Raw genomic sequence first — 17,127 nt, forward strand, 5'->3', positions numbered from 1 at the left:
GCTAGGAGGTCACCTGACTGAAATTCAGAACCAGTCTCCTAAAGATGTTTATGTAGTGCCAAGTGCTCTTACAAATTGGTCAAAACCATAATCTCTCTGGAATCCTATTGAATGTTGGGACCTGTGAGGATATGGTGAGGTACCTTAGAATCCTCCTGAGCAGGAAGTTGCTCTGTCTTCTCCTTTAGGCATGTCAGCACAGTATCAGGAGTGTCCTCTCCAGAGGAGCTTGGCTCAGGGCCCACAGCTTCTGGCATCCCATTCTCTCTGGGGACTGCAGGTTGCTCACAGGACAGGTTTCTAGGTGGGTCTTTGGGAGCACTCCCTTGTTCTTCTGACAATTTCAGCTTTAGTTCTAAGAGAAATGCCATGAGTTACCATGAGCAAGGAGGACTCACTGGGCTTAAGAGCAGAGAGCCTTTCAGAAATTCCCACCACTGATGTGAAGTCAGTGGAAATGGACACTATTGCTGATAGCTTTCCACAGGGCAAGGGCAGCCTTAATAACTAGAACCAACAGCATATCTCCTACTCAGGTGTGAAAACAAAGGGCTCTAGAGACTGGGATCTTATGGAAGTTGAGGGTTATGTGTAGAAGTAAGTCAGTGGTTTAAATTTCAGAGGATGAGATCTAGAGGAAGATGGTACCAGGCCCTCAAATATTTCACCCAATACCTACCACAACACCTGGAATTCTATACTCACTGGTTCATTTACTTGAGTTTTGAAAGTTTTGTGTCATTAAGAGCCCCTGTGTAAATGCAAGCACTTCTGTAAGGCTTTACACATGCAGACATCTGAGGAAATACAGGAGGGATAGGATATGAGAGATGGGAGTGCAGCCCCAACTTGACAATTTTGTCTAATGTCATCTTTTAAAATCCAGGATTCACCATTATTGCAATGTGTTTCTATATAAACCTAAATAACTAAAAGTAAAAAAGCAACTTGGGAATTATCATGGAATTAAATTTCAGAATATGCTAAAGGGTGGCCACTTATATTGATTTCTCAATTACAGAGCTCATTTTCTTTGTTTGATGTTTGTTTTTTAGTTACACTCTGGTGTGATGTTTAAACATTGCATATTTTATAAACCTGCAACATCATTACAGTTTAATACCACTGAATTCAGATTCCCTTCCAGGTCCTTATCACCTTTGGAAAATTTACAAATTTGGAAAAATTTCCACATCTAAGTATTGAAATAAGAATGTGGAAAGAGAAGGAAAATTAATTTTTTTATAATTTTTTAAAGTTTCTTTATTTTGGGAGAGAGAGAGAGAGAGAATCCCAAGCAGGCTCTGCACTGTCAGCACAGAACTGGATGTGGGGTTCAAACTCATGAAATGTGATATCATGACCTGACCCAAAGTCAGACGCTTAACTGACTGAGCCAGCCACCCAGGTGCCCCAGAGGAGGCAAATGAATTTTTATTGGTAAATACCATAGTCCTTTTAAATGGATTTTAGAGTTAATTAACACTCATATCATCATCATCATAATCTCCAGAGAAAGAAGAAAGAAGAACACTGGATTAGGAGGTAAGAGCACTGAGTTTTATATCTAGCGCACTACCTCGCAGCTACATAAATTGTCTCTATCTCTGGACATAAATGTTTTCATATGTACAATGGGGTATGCGGAGTAAATGATTGTTTAGGCCTTTTTCTAACATCCAAGAATCCAGTAACCTAGGGGGAAGTTAATACTCCACGTGTTGAAATGTTCCTGGCACTGAAGTGAATCATTTCTCTTTGGAGTCTGGAGTTCTTCAATCTCTTTGTAAGGAGAATTATTAGATGGGGCCAAATAATGAAAGGGACCCAGGACCATTTATTTCAAAATGGAGCCTCCAATCTACGTGAGAGATGAGGTTAAAGAGGGCACAGGTGGAAAAGAATAAAAAATATCTTGGAGCAAATTATCTATTTTAACTGCTTCCTTTATGGAAAAAGAGACTCTTGGCTGGCACTTACCTTTAAGTTGTTTACGACCTTTAGCCAAATCATTCATCCATTTCAGGACTTCAGGATTAGAAGTCTTGTCACCATGTGAAGGCTACAAAGGAGGGGAAAGTGTGGGTGGAAGGGAGGGAGGAAGGGAAAGAAAGGTAAGAAAGGAAAATCAAAATTTTTAGACAGCCAAGACACACAGAGATGGTTCAGAAACATATAAATCTGGGAGAGAAATTCATGTATGACAACTTCCAGATGATACAGTTAGTTCTGAAAAACAAAGCAAACATTCTTGAACTCCTCCACACTTTTGTCCTTTCCATGGGCATTGTTCCTAAACATGCCTGGTCACTCATCACTTTTCATATAGCCTGTCCATGCCAGTGTCCCCTACAGTCTGACCATCAATCACCCTGTGGTCCACTCACACCCCACATGTTGTTGCTAGGCCATTCTTCATATCAGCGCAAATGACTGCACTGATACAAACCAGTGCTTACTCCCTTGCCTGTACTCACAAACAAGGTTTATGACCACAACTTGTCTGGTTTATACTAACAAACTCGAAGATTTCCTCAAAGATTTCCTATCAGTCATTTCCACCAAGCTCAAGAAAGGAGACCCCAGGATGTCTAACACTTGACAATAGTCTGGGAAATCAGTACTTCAGGGGGATACCCAGATTTCTAATCATCTCACTTTATACACTCAATATCCTACTAGGCTGGCACTAAAGTCAAACTTAATTATATGTGTCTGACCTTGGTCAAATTACTTAGCCTCAGTTTCATCTGCCGAATGAGGATTACACCAACATCTGCCTCATAGGGTTGCTGTGAGGGATAAATTAGTTGATGTATGTAAAACAGTGAAAGTAGTTACTGGAATATGCTATGCCCTACAGGTGTGTTAGCTATAATTACAATTATTATTATTATTATTATTATTATTATTATTACTGGTGGTGACAATACTATCAGACTTTCATGGGAATTCTGGATATGTTTTCACCAACAAACATACATGTAGGGGTATGTATCTCTTGCCAAGTAGCTAATCAAAGTTGGATGTGGCAATAAAAATGATTTTTGATTTTGGAAGGACATGACTCTGTTAATACAAATCATTCACTTTGATTTCTGGGTTTCTTCTCAGAGCATGAAAGTGGATTTTCTACAGGAGAGAAACTAGGAAAGAAAGATAGACATACTTAGTCTCCATCCCCATAGATCCGTGAGATCATTCTTAAACAAATCAGAGCCACCTGATAACTTCAATGCAGACTCAAGAAAATTAATGGTTACTTTAAATTGAATATATACAAGACTATATAGGAATGTTTACAATGACTTGATCATAATTATAATATTGCTAGAAATATGTACATTGATAAGTAAATATGTACATTGGCTAAGTCTAGGGGCTGTGCCATATTTTTTTTTAAAGCATCCACTAAGTCTGTATAACGTTAGCAAGTTTCTGGTGAGAGAAAGGCATCGGGAGAGAAATGTGTCTCTCCTAGGTTCAAAGGAAAAAACAGTGCTTGTTTTGACATAGTCATCAAATGTACATATCAAATGTACATGGGAAAATAAATATATTAATGGTGAAACACAAGGCACAGTTCTGTCACTTCTAGAGTGATGTAAAAACCACATATGTCTGAATCAAGATGGAAACGATTGAAGGAAAACAACAGTGGTTTTTTCCTACGGGAGCTCAGATGGGATAGTATAGATGCTTTCTATGAGTGAAGGCCTGGTTTCAGTACCTTGGACAGTGACACAAGGACACACCTCCCGAACAGCTTAGCCTGGTGCTACCCATGATGTGCTAGGATGATGCACTGTACCTCTTCCCTGATACATAGATTAGTATGCTGGCTTTGGGTAACAGCCTGGTTGTATGGACACCCAATGTTTTACATTTAGTTTCACAAAATCCTCACAGAATTCTACCCTCTGATCTGTAAACACATCTTATTCACCTGGAACACGTCTTTGTCACTGGATATGCTCTATACAGTTACCATCTTTCAAGTTAGTTAATTCGAGTTAGTTAACATATAGTGTAGACTTGACTTCAGGAATAGAACCCAGTGACTCATCTCTTACATATGACACCCAGTGCTCACCCCAAAAAGTGCCCTCCTTAATGCCCATCACCCATTTAATACGCTCCCTGGCCCCAATCATCTTTTGAAGTAATGTTAAGAACAAAAGCCTAAAACCTTAGAACCAAGGACTACTAAAGAAATGAGCTCTCACTACTGCAAATAGGACGTAGGAAAAATTTAAGGCTGATTTTTTCTTCTGACAAAATATTTTAAAGCCTGAAATCATTTTCTGAAATGATTTTTTTATTTATTTACTCATGGGGGAGCTTTCAAAAGAGGTTAAATCAAGCTCACAAGGATGGCAGCTTTAAAATCGCATGGAAAGCTTTCATTAACAAGCTGTGGATCTTCAAGCCTTCTAACTTATAAATTGAAATACTTCAGTTTAATAGACCCCAAGAGGCTATAAGCCCAGAAATTACAGTGTATATTTTGTTCAATGCAACTAAAATGGGATCTCTAAGGCACATGACTGAGGGTATCACTGGACCAAATCTGTGCTCTATCAAACACAGTTCAAAAGACACTTTGGAAAGAGATCTGATTAGGAATGAAAAGACCTGGGTTGTCCTGGCTAGGTCAATTCTTTGCTGTGTGATCCTGGGGAAGTTACTTCCCTTCTCTGAGCCTGTTCCTTCAAAGGTCAAGTGAGAAATAAGACTGGCTGATCCCTTCTAATTCTAACATTCTCTAATTTCACAAATAGTGAACATCTGGCTGAAATAGCCTTTTCTAAGTCCATGAGTCTAATGATAGTTAAATGTGAAATTAATTGTAGAAATAAACAGGGTTTGGATAGGAATATAAAATGGTCACATTCAACATAGAAGGAAAGATGCATTGTGTACCAGGGCATCAGACTAACATGGAGGCCGAGCAAGAGCTCAGACTAAAATATTAGCTGTGGGTGCTATTAATTCCATATTACGCATGACAGGAAGGAAAGCCTTACACACGGCAACCAATTAAAGCCCAATGACATGTCAAACCTCTAACCACAGCCTGGCACCTTGACAGGAAGGGTGAGGGGAAGCTCTGTTCCCTGAGACATCAAAGGTTCTGATTACATCAGAGACTTTTGTACACACTGAAGCAGTGGTGACCATGACGCCCTCCTCTACTGCTCCCAAATGCATTCATCCGCATTTGTGATGTTTAAGTGTGTTGTGTGAGCATGTGCCTGCACCAGCTCTAAAACTTCTCTAGACAAAAACAGGAGGTGCCAGGAGAAATTCTATTAAAATAGGCAGCCTGCTGGGTGGCTCTTACAATAGAAAGAAGTAATCCAGAGTCCTGTGGCAGCAGGCTGAAAAATTTAGTGAAGAATTAATGTGTTAAATGTTTCTCTCTCTTTGGACAAGGCAGGGACTGTCAGGGGATAGCCTGGTCGAATATCACTAAAATAGATTAAAAATGTAATAATATCTAGGACCACTTACTTCCCTTGTGTGAAACACTGTAATAAGCATTATATTACAGTATAATATTCACTCATCTAATACAAACTTAAGAAGTCACTACTATTAACTCTACTGCACAGATGGATAAACGGAGACTCAGAAAGATAAAATAACAAGTCCAAAGTCACAGAGTTCCTAACTAGCTGTGCCAGATTCAAATCCAGATCAGTCTGATTTAAGAATTTCCAGGTGTATGGCAGGCTGACAGCCTGGACACAGACACAGTGTAGAAGTGGGGAATGGACAGAAGAAGACGGAGACAAAGGAGGGATCCTTGATTGCTTGTTGGGTAGGTGAGAACACAAAGTTCCTGTGCCTGAAACTAGGAAGATGGGTGATGCCATTTTCACCTCTCCTGCACGTGCACCTACATGCACATGAACACATATACCACACCAATCCATCCTAGTAAGCAGTGCCACCTAGTGGAGAACAGAGCCATTACACCAAGCCCCGCCCAACTCCGCCCTTCAAGCACATGCCCTAGAGAACCACAAGTTTCTCCATCTTCTTAGTGTACAGACTATAGAGTGCTTCATTGTTTGAGTTCTAGGGGAAACTGGATGTAACTTCATTCGAGTTTCACTCTGTTTGCTGGTTCATCTATTTTTTTTTATTTCTTTTATTTTCTTTTTCTCCTTTCATTTATTTTTCTTGGATACAGAAAGAGAAAATTTTATTTTTGTCTTTTTATTTTATTTTTAAAAATTTTTCAACATCTATTTATTTTTGAGAGACAGAGAGAGACAGAGTGTGAGTTGGGGAGGGGCAGAGAGAAAAGGAGACACATAATCTGAAGCAGACTCCAGGCTCTGAGCTGTCAGCACAGAGCCCAACTTGGGGCTCAGACTCACAGACTGCAAGATCATGACCCGAGCTGAAGTTGGATGCTTAACCCACTGAGCCACCCAGGCGCCCATAGTTTCCTTTAAAATTTTTTAAAATTCTTTTTACTATGTTTTATATTTTTTTCTAAGTATTTTATTCTATTTCACTTTCTTCATTACATTTTATTCTATTTTATTGTATACATATTTTTAATTTTTAAACTTTCTTACTTTTTGTCTTTTTCTTTCTTTTTCTTTTCTTTCCCTTTTTTTCTCTATTCTATCAAGTTTCTTTCAACAACGAGACCAAAACTCACCTAGACAGAGGATCTAGCTTCTTTTATTTGATTTTCTGTGTTGTTTTTAATATTTTTACTTTTTATTTTATTTAGGTTATCCTTTTTCTTCCTCCAAAATGGCAAAATGAAGGAATTCACCCCAAAAGAAAGAACACAAAGAAATGACAGCCAGGGGCTTAATCAACACAGATATAAGCAAGATGTCTGAACTGGAATTTAGAGTCACAATAATAAGAATATTAGCTGGAGTTGAAAAAAGCATAGAATCTCTTTCTGAATAGATAAAAGAAGTAAAATCTAGTCAGTATGAAACTTAAAATGCTATAACCAAGAGGAAATCTTGAATGGATGCAACAGTGGCAAGGATGGATGAAGAGAGCAGCAAATCAGTGATAAGAGAAGACAAATTATGGAGAATAATGAATCAGAAAAAAAGAGAGTAACTAAGGTAAAAGAACATGGTACAAGAATTAGATAACTCAGTGACTTATTAAAAAGGAATAACATCTGAATCATAGGAGTCCAAGAAGATGAAGAGAGAGAAAAAGGGGTAGAAGGTTTATGTCAGCAAATTATTCTGGAAAATTTTCCTACTCTGGGGAAAGACATAGATGTCAAAATCCAGGAAGCACAGAGAACTCCCAATAGATTCAACAAAAACTTACCATCAACAAGGCATATCATAGTCAAATTCACAAAGTACACAAACAAGGAAAGAATTATGAAAGCAGCAATGGGGAAAAAAAAGTCCTTAACCTATAAGGGAAGACAGAGCAGGGTTGCAGCAGACCTATCCACAGGAACCTGGTAGGCCAAAAAGAAGTGGCAGGATATACTCAACATGCGGGATTGGAAAAATACGCAGCTAAGAACTCTTTATCCAGCAAGGCTGTCGTTCAAAACAGAAGGAGAGATAAAGAGATTCCTGACAAACAAAAACTAAAGGAGTTCATGACCACGAAACCATTCCTGCAAGAAATTTGAAGGGGGACTCTCTGAGTGGAGAAAAGAAGAAACAAAACAAAAAAGACCAAAGGCAACAAAGACTAGAAAGGACCAGAGAACACCACCAGAAACTCCAACTCTATAGGCAACACATTGGCACTATATTCATATCTTTCGGTACTTACTCTAAATGTTAATGGACTAAATGATCCAATCAAAAGACGTAGGGTAACAAAATGGATAAGAAAACAAGATTCATCTATATGCTGTTTACAAGAGACCCACTTTAGACCTAAAGACACCTTCAGATTGAAAGTCAGGGGATGGAGAAACATCTACCATGCTAATGGTCACCAAAAGAAAGGCAGAGTAGCTATAATTATATCAGACAATCTAGATTTTAGAATAAAGGATGTAACAAGAGATGAATAGAGCATTATATCATAATTAAGGGGTCTATCCACAAAGAAGATCTAACAATTGTAAACTTTTATGCCCCAACGTGGAAGTACTCAAATATATATCAGTTAATCACAAACATAAAGAAACTCATTGATAATAATACCATAATATTAGAGGATTTCACCACCCCACTTACAGCAATGGACACTTCATCTAAGTGTAAAATCAACAAGGAAACAATGGCTTTAACTGACACACTGGACTGGATGGTTAACAGATATATTCAGAACATTTCATTCTAAAGCAGCAGAATGCACATTTTTCTCAACTGCACATAGAACATTCTCCAGAATAGATCACATACTGGGACACAAATCAGCCTTCAACATGTACAAACAGATTGAGATGACACTGTGCATATTTTCAGACCACAATGCTATGAAACTCAAAATCAACCACAAGAAAAAATTTGGAAAGACAATGAATACTTGGAGATGAAAGAACATTCTACTAAAGAATTAATGAGATAACTAAGAAGTTAAAGAGGAAATTAAGAAGTAAATGGAAACCAATGAAAATGATAACACGACAGCCCAAAACCTCTGGGATACAGGAAAGACAGTCATAAGAGGGAAGTATATAGTAATCCAGGCCTTCCTAATGAAGAAAGAAAAGTCTCAGGTACACAACTTAACCATACACCTTAAAGAACTTGAAAAATAACAGCAAATAAAGCCCAAATCCAGCAGAAGACAGGAAATAATAAAGATTAGAGCATAAATCAGTGCTATAAAAATTAAAATAATAATAATAATAACAATAATAATAATAACAAAGCAGTAGAACAGATCAATGAAACCAGGAGCTGGTTCTTTCAAAGAATTAACAAAATTGAAAACCCCTAGTCAGATTGATCAAAAAGAAAAAAAAAAAGGACCCAAAATAAATAAAATCAAGAATGGAAGAGGAGAGATCACAACCACCACTGCATAAAAACAAATAATGAGAGAATATTATGAGAAATTATGTCAACAAATAGGGCAATCTGGAAGAAATGGACAAATTCCTAGAAACATATATTACCAAAACTGAAACATGAAGAAAAAGAAATGTGAACAGACCCATAACCAGTAAAGAAATTTAATTAGTCATCAAAATCTCCCAACAAACAAGGGTCCAGGGCCAGATGGCTTTCCAGAGGAATTCTACCAAACTTTTAAAGAAGAGTTAATAGGGGGAAATGACAGTGTAGGAGGACGCTGGGCTCACCACGTCCTGTGGATCACTTAGATTCCGCCCACACCTGTCTAAATAACCCAGAAAATCACCAGAAGACTAGCAGAACGGATTCTCCAGAGCCAAGCATATACGGTCCACGGAAGAGGGTAGGAAAGGTGGAGAGGCAGTGCGCGCTACAAGGACTGGAGGGAGGGAGTCAGGATGGAGGGGCAGTCCGCCGGCAAAGCAGAGGCCCCGAGTCTGGCTTGCAAAAACGGAGGGGGCGGACGGAGTGTGTTCTGACAGCAAGTGGGACTTAACATCTGGAATGTTGTAAGTTAACAGATCTGCTTGTGAATGGGAGGGCTGGAGGACAACAGGAGGGAGAGTTGTTGAGCCACAGACAACAGAGTACAGCTTGGAGGGGAACAAAGGTGCTCACCAGCGCCATCTCCCTCGCCCATCCCCCAGCCAAAATCCCAAAGGGAACCAGTTCCTGTCAGGGAACTTGCTTGCACCTCGCAAACACCCAATGCTGTGCTTCTGCAGATCCATCCCTCCAGCGGGTCTGACTCCCTCTCGGTGCCACAGGGCCCCTCCCGACCAGATCACTGAAGGAAAAGCACACTGAGCCTGCCCCTCCTGTCCCTTGCACCTTGCTGATCCACCCCAGCTAATTCGCCAGATCCCCAGCACCACAAGCTTGGCAGTGTGCAAGTAGCCTAGATGGGCCATGCCACTCCACAGTGAATCCCGCCCCTAGGAGAGGGAAAGAGAAGGTACACACCAGTCTGACTCTGGCCCCAGTGGTGAGCTGGGGGCAGACATCAGGTCTGACTGCAGCCCCGCCACCAATGCAAGTTATTCAAGACAGCACAGGGGAAGTGCCCTGCAGTTCCGCACCACTCCAGGGACTATCCAAAATGACCAAAGAGAAGAATTCCCCTCAAAAAACCTCCAGCAAATAATGACAGCTAACAAACTGATCAAAAACGATTTAAACAATATAAACAGAAAGGGAATTTAGAATAATAGTCATAAAATTAATTGCTGGGCTTGAAAACACTATAAAGGACAGCAGAGAATCTATTGCTACAGAGATCAAGGGACTAAGAAACAGCCAGGAGGAGCTAAAATATGCTATTAATGAGCTACAAAGTAAAATGGAGATGACCACAGCTCAGATTGAAGAGGCAGAGGAGAGAATAGGTGAACTAGAAGATAAAATTATGGAAAAAGAAGAAGCTGAGAAAAAGAGAGATAAAATAATCCAAGAGTATGAGGGGAAAATTAGAAAACTAAGTGATGCACTAAGAGAAATAATCTACGCATAATTGGTATCCCAGAGGAGGAAGAGAGAGAGAGAAAGGTGCTGAAGGTGTACTTGAAGAAATCATAGCTGAAGAACTTCCCTGAACTGGGGAAGGAAAAAGGCATTGAAATCCAAGAGGCACAGAGAACTCCCTTCAGATGTAACATGAATCCAACTTCTGCATGATATATCATAGTAAAACTGGCAAAATACAAGGATAAAGAGAAAATTCTGAAAACATCGAGGGATAAACGTGCTCTAACATATAAAGGGAGACCAATAAGACTTGTGATGGATCTCTCTACTGAAACTCGGCAGAGCAGAAAGGAATGGCAGGAAATCTTCAATGTGATGAACAGAAAAAATATGCAGCTGAGAATCCTTTTTCCAGCAAGACTGTCATTTAGAATAGAAGGAGAGGTAAAGGTCTTCCCAAACAAACAAAAACTGAAGGAATTCGTCACCACTAAACCAGCCCTACAAGAGATCCTAAGGGGGATACTGTGAGACAAAGTACCAGAGACATCGCTACAACCATGAAACCTATAGGCATCACAATGACTCTAAACCCATATCTTTCTATAATAACACTGAATGTAAATGGACTAAATGCGCCCATCAAAAGACATAGGGTATCAGAATGGATAAAAAAAAACAAGACCCATCTATTTGCTGTCTACAAGAGACTCATTTTAGACCTGAGGACACCTTGAGATTGAAAGTGAGGGGATGGAGAACTATTTATCATGCTACTGGAGGTCAAAAGAAAGCTGGTGTAGCCAACTTATATCAGATAAACTAGACTTTAAATTAAAGGCTGTAACAAGAGATAAAGAAGGACATTATATAATAATTACAGGGTCTATCCATCAAGAAGAACTAACAATTATAAATGTCTATGTGCCAAATACGGGAGCCCCCAAATATATAAAACAATTATTCACAAACATAAACAACCTTATTGACAAGAATGTGGTAATTGCAGGGGACTTTAATACCCCACTTACAACAATGGATAGATCATCTAGACACATTGTCAATAAAGAAACAAGGGCCCTGGATGATATATTGGATAAGATGGACTTGACAGATATATTTAGAATTCTTCATCCCAAGCAACACAATATACTTTCTTCTCGAGTGCACATGGAACATTCTCCAAGATAGATCACATACTGGGTCACAAAACAGCCCTTCATAAGTATACAAGAATTGAGATCATACCATGCATACTTTCAGACCACAATGCTATGAAGCTTGAAATCAACCACAGGAAAAAGTCTGGAAAACCTCCAAAAGCATGGAGGTTAAAGAACACCCTACTAAAGAATGAGTGGGTCAACCAGGCAGTTAGAGAAGAAATTAACAAATATATGGAAACAAACGAAAATGAAAATACAACAATCCAAACGCTTTGGGATGCAGCGAAGGCAGTCCTGAGAGGAAAATACATTGCAATCCAGGCCTATCTCAAACACAAGAAAAATCCCCAATACAAAAACTAACAGCACACCTAAAGGAAATAGAAGCAGAGCAACAAAGACACCCCAAACCCAGCAGAAGAAGAGAAATAATAAAGAGCAGAGCAGAAATAAACAATATAGAATCTAAAAACACTGTATAGCAGATCAATGAAACCAAGAGTTGGTTTTTTGAAAAAATAAACAAAATTGACAAACCTCTAGCCAGGATTCTCAAAAGAAAAGGGAGATGACCCAAATAGATAAAATCATGAATGAAAATGGAATTATTACAACCAATCCCTCAGAAATACAAGCAATTATCAGGGAATACTATGAAAAATTATATGCCAGCAAACTGGACAACCTGGAAGAAATGGACAAATTCTTAAGCACCCACACACTTCCAAAATTAAAACTAGAGGAAATAGAAAGTTTGAACAGACCCATAACCAGCGAAGAAATTGAATCCAGTTTGCTTCCCTGGGGAATTCTACCAGACATTTAAAGCAGAGATAATACCTATCCTTCTCAAGCTATTCCAAGAAATAGAAAGGGAAGGAAAACTTCCAGACTCATTCTATGAAGCCAGTGTTACTTTGATTCCTAAACCAGACAGAGACTCAGTAAAAAAAGAGAACTACAGGCCAATATCCCTGATGAATATGGATGTAAAAATTCTCAATAAGATACTAGCAAATTGAATTCAACAGCATATAAAAAGAATTATTCACCATGACCAAGTGGGATTCATTCCTGGGATGCAGGGCTGGTTCAACATTCACAAATCAATCAACGTGATACATCACATTAATAAAAGAAAAGAGAAGAACCATATGATCCTGTCAATCGATGCAGAAAAGGCATTTGACAAAATTCAGCAACCTTTCTGAATATAAACCTCGAGAAAGTTGGGATTGAAGGAACATACTTAAACATCATAAAAGCCATTTTTGAAAAGCCCATACCTAATAAATATCATCCTCAATGGGGAAAAACAGAGAGCTTTCCCCCTGAGATCAGGAACACGACAGGAATGTCCACTCTCACCGCTGTTGTTTAACATAGTGTTGGAAGAGCTAGCATCAGCAATCAGACAACAAAAGGAAATCAAAGGCATCAAAATTGGCAAAGATGAAGTCAAGCTTTCACTTTTTGCAGATGACATAGTATACATGGAAAATCCAATAGACTCCACAAAAGTCTGCTAGAACTGATACATGAATTCAGCAATGTTGCAGGATATAAAACCAATGTACAGAAATCAGTTGCATTCTTATATACTAACAATGAAGCAACAGAAAGACAAATAAAGAAACTGATCCCATTCACAATTGCACCAAGAAGCATAAAATACCTAGGAATAAACCTAACCAAAGATGTAAAAGATCTGTATGCTGAAAACTATAGAGAGCTTATGAAGGGAACTGAAGAAGATACAAAGAAATGGAAAAACATTCTGTGCTCATGGATTGGAAGAATAAATATTGTCAAAATGTCAATACTACCCAAAGCTATCTACGCATTCAATGCAATCCCAATCAAAATTGCACCAGCATTCTTCTCGAAACTAGAACAAGCAATCCTAAAATTCATATGGAACCACAAAAGGCCCCGAATAGCCAAAGGAATTTTGAAGAAGAAGACCAAAGCAGGAGGCATCACAATCCCAGACTTTAGCCTCTACTACAAAGCTGTCATCATCAAGACAGCATGGTATTGGCACCAAAACAGACACATAGACCAATGGAATAGAATAGAGACTCCAGAATTCGACGCACAACAGTATGGCTGACTAATCCTTGACAAAGCAGGAAAGAATATCCAATGGAAAAAAGACAGTATCTTTAACAAATGGTGCTGGGAGAACTGGACAGCAACCTGCAGAAGAATGAAACTAGACCACTTTCTTATACCATTCACAAAAATAAACTCAAAATGGATAAAGGACCTGAATGTGAGACAGGAAACCATCAAAACCCTAGAGGAGAAAGCAGGAAAAGACCTCTCTGACCTCAGCCGCAGCAATTTCTTACTTGACACATCCCCAAAGGCAAGGGAATTAAAAGCAAAAGTGAACTACTGAGACCTCATGAAGATAAATAGCTTCTGCACAGCAAAGGAAACAATCAACAAAACTAAAAGGCAACAACAGAATGGGAAAAGACATTTGTAAATGACATATCGGACAAAGGGCTAGTATCCAAAATGTATAAAGAGCTCCACACCCGAAAAACAAATAACCCAGTGAAGAAATGGGCAGAAAACATGAATAGACACTTGTCTAAAGAAGACATCCGGATGGCCAACAGGCACATGAAAAGATGCTCAACGTCGCTTCTCATCAGGGAATTACAAATCAAAACCACACTCAGATATCACCTCACGCCAGTCAGAGTGGCCAAAATGAACAAATCAGGAGACTATAGATGCTGGCGAGGATGTGGAGAAATGGGAACCCTCTTGCACTGTTGGTGGGAATGCAAACTGGTGCAGCTGCTCTGGAAAACAGTGTGGAATTTCCTCAAAAAATTAAAAATAGACCTACCCTATGACCCAGCAATAGCACTGCTAGGAATATACTTAAGGGATACAGGAGTACTGATGCATAAGGGCACTTGTGCCCCAATGTTTATAGCAGCACTCTCAACAATAGCCAAATTGTGGAAAGAGCCTAAATGTCCATCAATTGATGAATGGATAAAGAAATTGTGGTTTATACATACAATGGAGTACTATGTGGCAATGAAAAAGAATGAAATATGGCCCTTTGTAGCAACGTGGATGGAACTGGAGAGTGTGATGCTACGTGAAATAAGCCATACAGAGAAAGACAGATACCATATGTTTTCACTCTTATGTGGATCCTGAGAAACTTAACAGAAACCATGGGGGAGGGGAAGGAAAAATAAAAGAGGTTAGAGTGGGAGACAGCCAAAGCATAAGAGACTCTTAGAAACTGAGAACAAACTGAGGGTTGATGGGGGGTGGGAGGGAGGGGGTGTAGGTGATGGGCATTGAAGAGGGCATCTTTTGGGATGAGCACTGGGTGTTGTATGGAAACCAATTTAACAGTAAATTTCATATATTAAAAAATAAATAAATAAAAGAAAAGAAAAACAAAAAAATAAAGAAGAGTTAATATCTATTCTTTTGAAGTTGTTGCAAAAATAGAAATGGAAGGAAATCTTCCAAACTCATTCTATGAGGTCAGCATTACCTTGACAAAGACCCCACTAAAAAGGAGATCTACAGACCAATTTCCCTGATGAATATTGACACAAAAATCCTCAACAAGTTACTAACCAACAGGATCCAACAACATATTAAAAAAATATTAACCACGATCAAGTGGATTTATTTCTGGGATGCAAGCCTTGTTTAATATCTGCAATTAAATCAATGTGATACATCACATTAATAATAATAGTAACACATTAAGGAATAAGAACTATACGATCCTCTCAATACATGCAGAGAAAGCATTTAACAAAATACATCATCCTTTCTTGATAAAAAAAAAAAAAACCTCAAGAAAGTAGGGATTGAAAGATCATACCTTAAGATCATAAAAACCATATATGAAAGACCCACCACGAAAATCATCCTCAACAGGGAAAACTGAGCGTTTTCTCCCTAAGGTCAGGAACACGACAAGGATATCCACTCTCACCACTATTACTCAACATAGTGTTAGAAGCCCTAGCCTCAGCAGTCAGACAACACAAAGAAATAAAAGGCATCCAAATCAGCAAGGAGGAAGCCAAACTCTGAGTCTTCGCAGATGACATGATACTCTATATGGAAAACCCAAAAGATTCCACCAAAAAACTGCTAGAACTGATCCATGAATTCAGCAAAGTTGCAGGATATAAAATCAATGTACAGATATCAATTTCATTTCTATATACCAATAACGAAGCAGCAGAAAGAGAAATCAAGGAATTTATCCCATTTACAATTGCACCAAAAACCATAAAACACCTAGGAATAAACCTAAGTAAAGAGGTGAAAAATCTATACACTGAAAATGATAGAAAGCTTATAAAAGAAATCAAAGAACACACACACACACACACACACACACACACACACACACACACGGAAAAGCATTCCATGCTCATGGATTGGAAGAAAAAATATTGTTAAAATGTCAATACTACCCAAAGTAATCTATATCTTCAATGCAATCCCTATCAAAATAGCACCAGCATTCTTCACAGAGCTAGAATAAACAATTCTAAAATTTGTATGGAACCAGAAAGACTCCGAATAGCTAAAGTAATCCTGAAAAAGAAAACCAAGGCTGGAGGCATCACAATTCCAGGCCTTAAGTTGTATTACAAAGCTCTAATCATCAAGACAGTGTGGCCCTGGCACAAAACCAGACACATAGATCAATGGAACAGAATAGAGAACCCAGAAATTGACCAACAAACGTATGTCCAACTAATCTTTGACAAAGCAGGAAAGGATATCCAATGGAAAAAGGCAGTTTCTTCAGCAAATGGTGTTGGTAAAACAGGAAAGTAACATACAGAAGAATGAACCTGGACCACTATGTTATACATACACAAAAATAAACTTGAAATGAATGAAATACCTAAACATAAGACAGGAAGCCATCAAAATCCTAGAGGAAAAAGCAGGCAAAAACCTCTTTGACCTCAGTCATGGCAACTTCTTACTCAACATATCTCTGGAAGCAAGGGAAACAAAAGCAAAAATGAACTATTGGGACCTCATCAAGATAAAAAGCTTCTGCACAGAGAAGGAATCAACATAACTAAAAGGCAAGTGATGGAATGTGGGAAGATATTTGCAAAGGACATATCAGATAAAGGGTTAGTATCCAAAATCTATAAAGAACTTACCAACTCAACACCCAAAAAACAAATAATCCAGTGAAGAAATGGGCAAACGACATGAGTAGACAATTTTCCAAAGAAAACATCCAGATGGCTAACAGACACATGAAAAAATGCTCAACATCCCTCATCATCAGAGAAATGCAAATCAAAACCACAATGAGATACCACCTCACACCTGTCAGATGGCTAAAATTAACAACTGAAGCAACAACAGAGTTGGCGAGGATGTGAGGAAAGAGGAACTCTTTTGCACCATTG

The 17,127-nt window shown here is 38.7% G+C and overlaps 1 protein-coding gene across 5 annotated transcripts in view; it reads right to left on the bottom strand.

The window, feature by feature from the left end:
* FAM13C (family with sequence similarity 13 member C) overlaps positions 1 to 17,127 on the bottom strand; it is a 162,111-nt gene that overhangs the window by 14,116 nt on the left and 130,868 nt on the right. For all 5 annotated transcript variants that reach the window (XM_045437460.1, XM_045437461.1, XM_045437458.1 and 2 more), the window contains 2 exons: positions 1,981 to 2,062; positions 144 to 355 (listed from right to left, as the gene is read on the bottom strand). In XM_045437460.1, coding sequence (XP_045293416.1) covers positions 144 to 355; positions 1,981 to 2,062 — 294 coding nt within the window. The remainder of the gene's footprint in view (positions 1 to 143; positions 356 to 1,980; positions 2,063 to 17,127) is intronic.

The sequence above is a fragment of the Leopardus geoffroyi genome, chromosome D2 (genome assembly GCF_018350155.1).
Source record: "Leopardus geoffroyi isolate Oge1 chromosome D2, O.geoffroyi_Oge1_pat1.0, whole genome shotgun sequence".
Lineage (NCBI taxonomy): Eukaryota > Metazoa > Chordata > Mammalia > Carnivora > Felidae > Leopardus > Leopardus geoffroyi.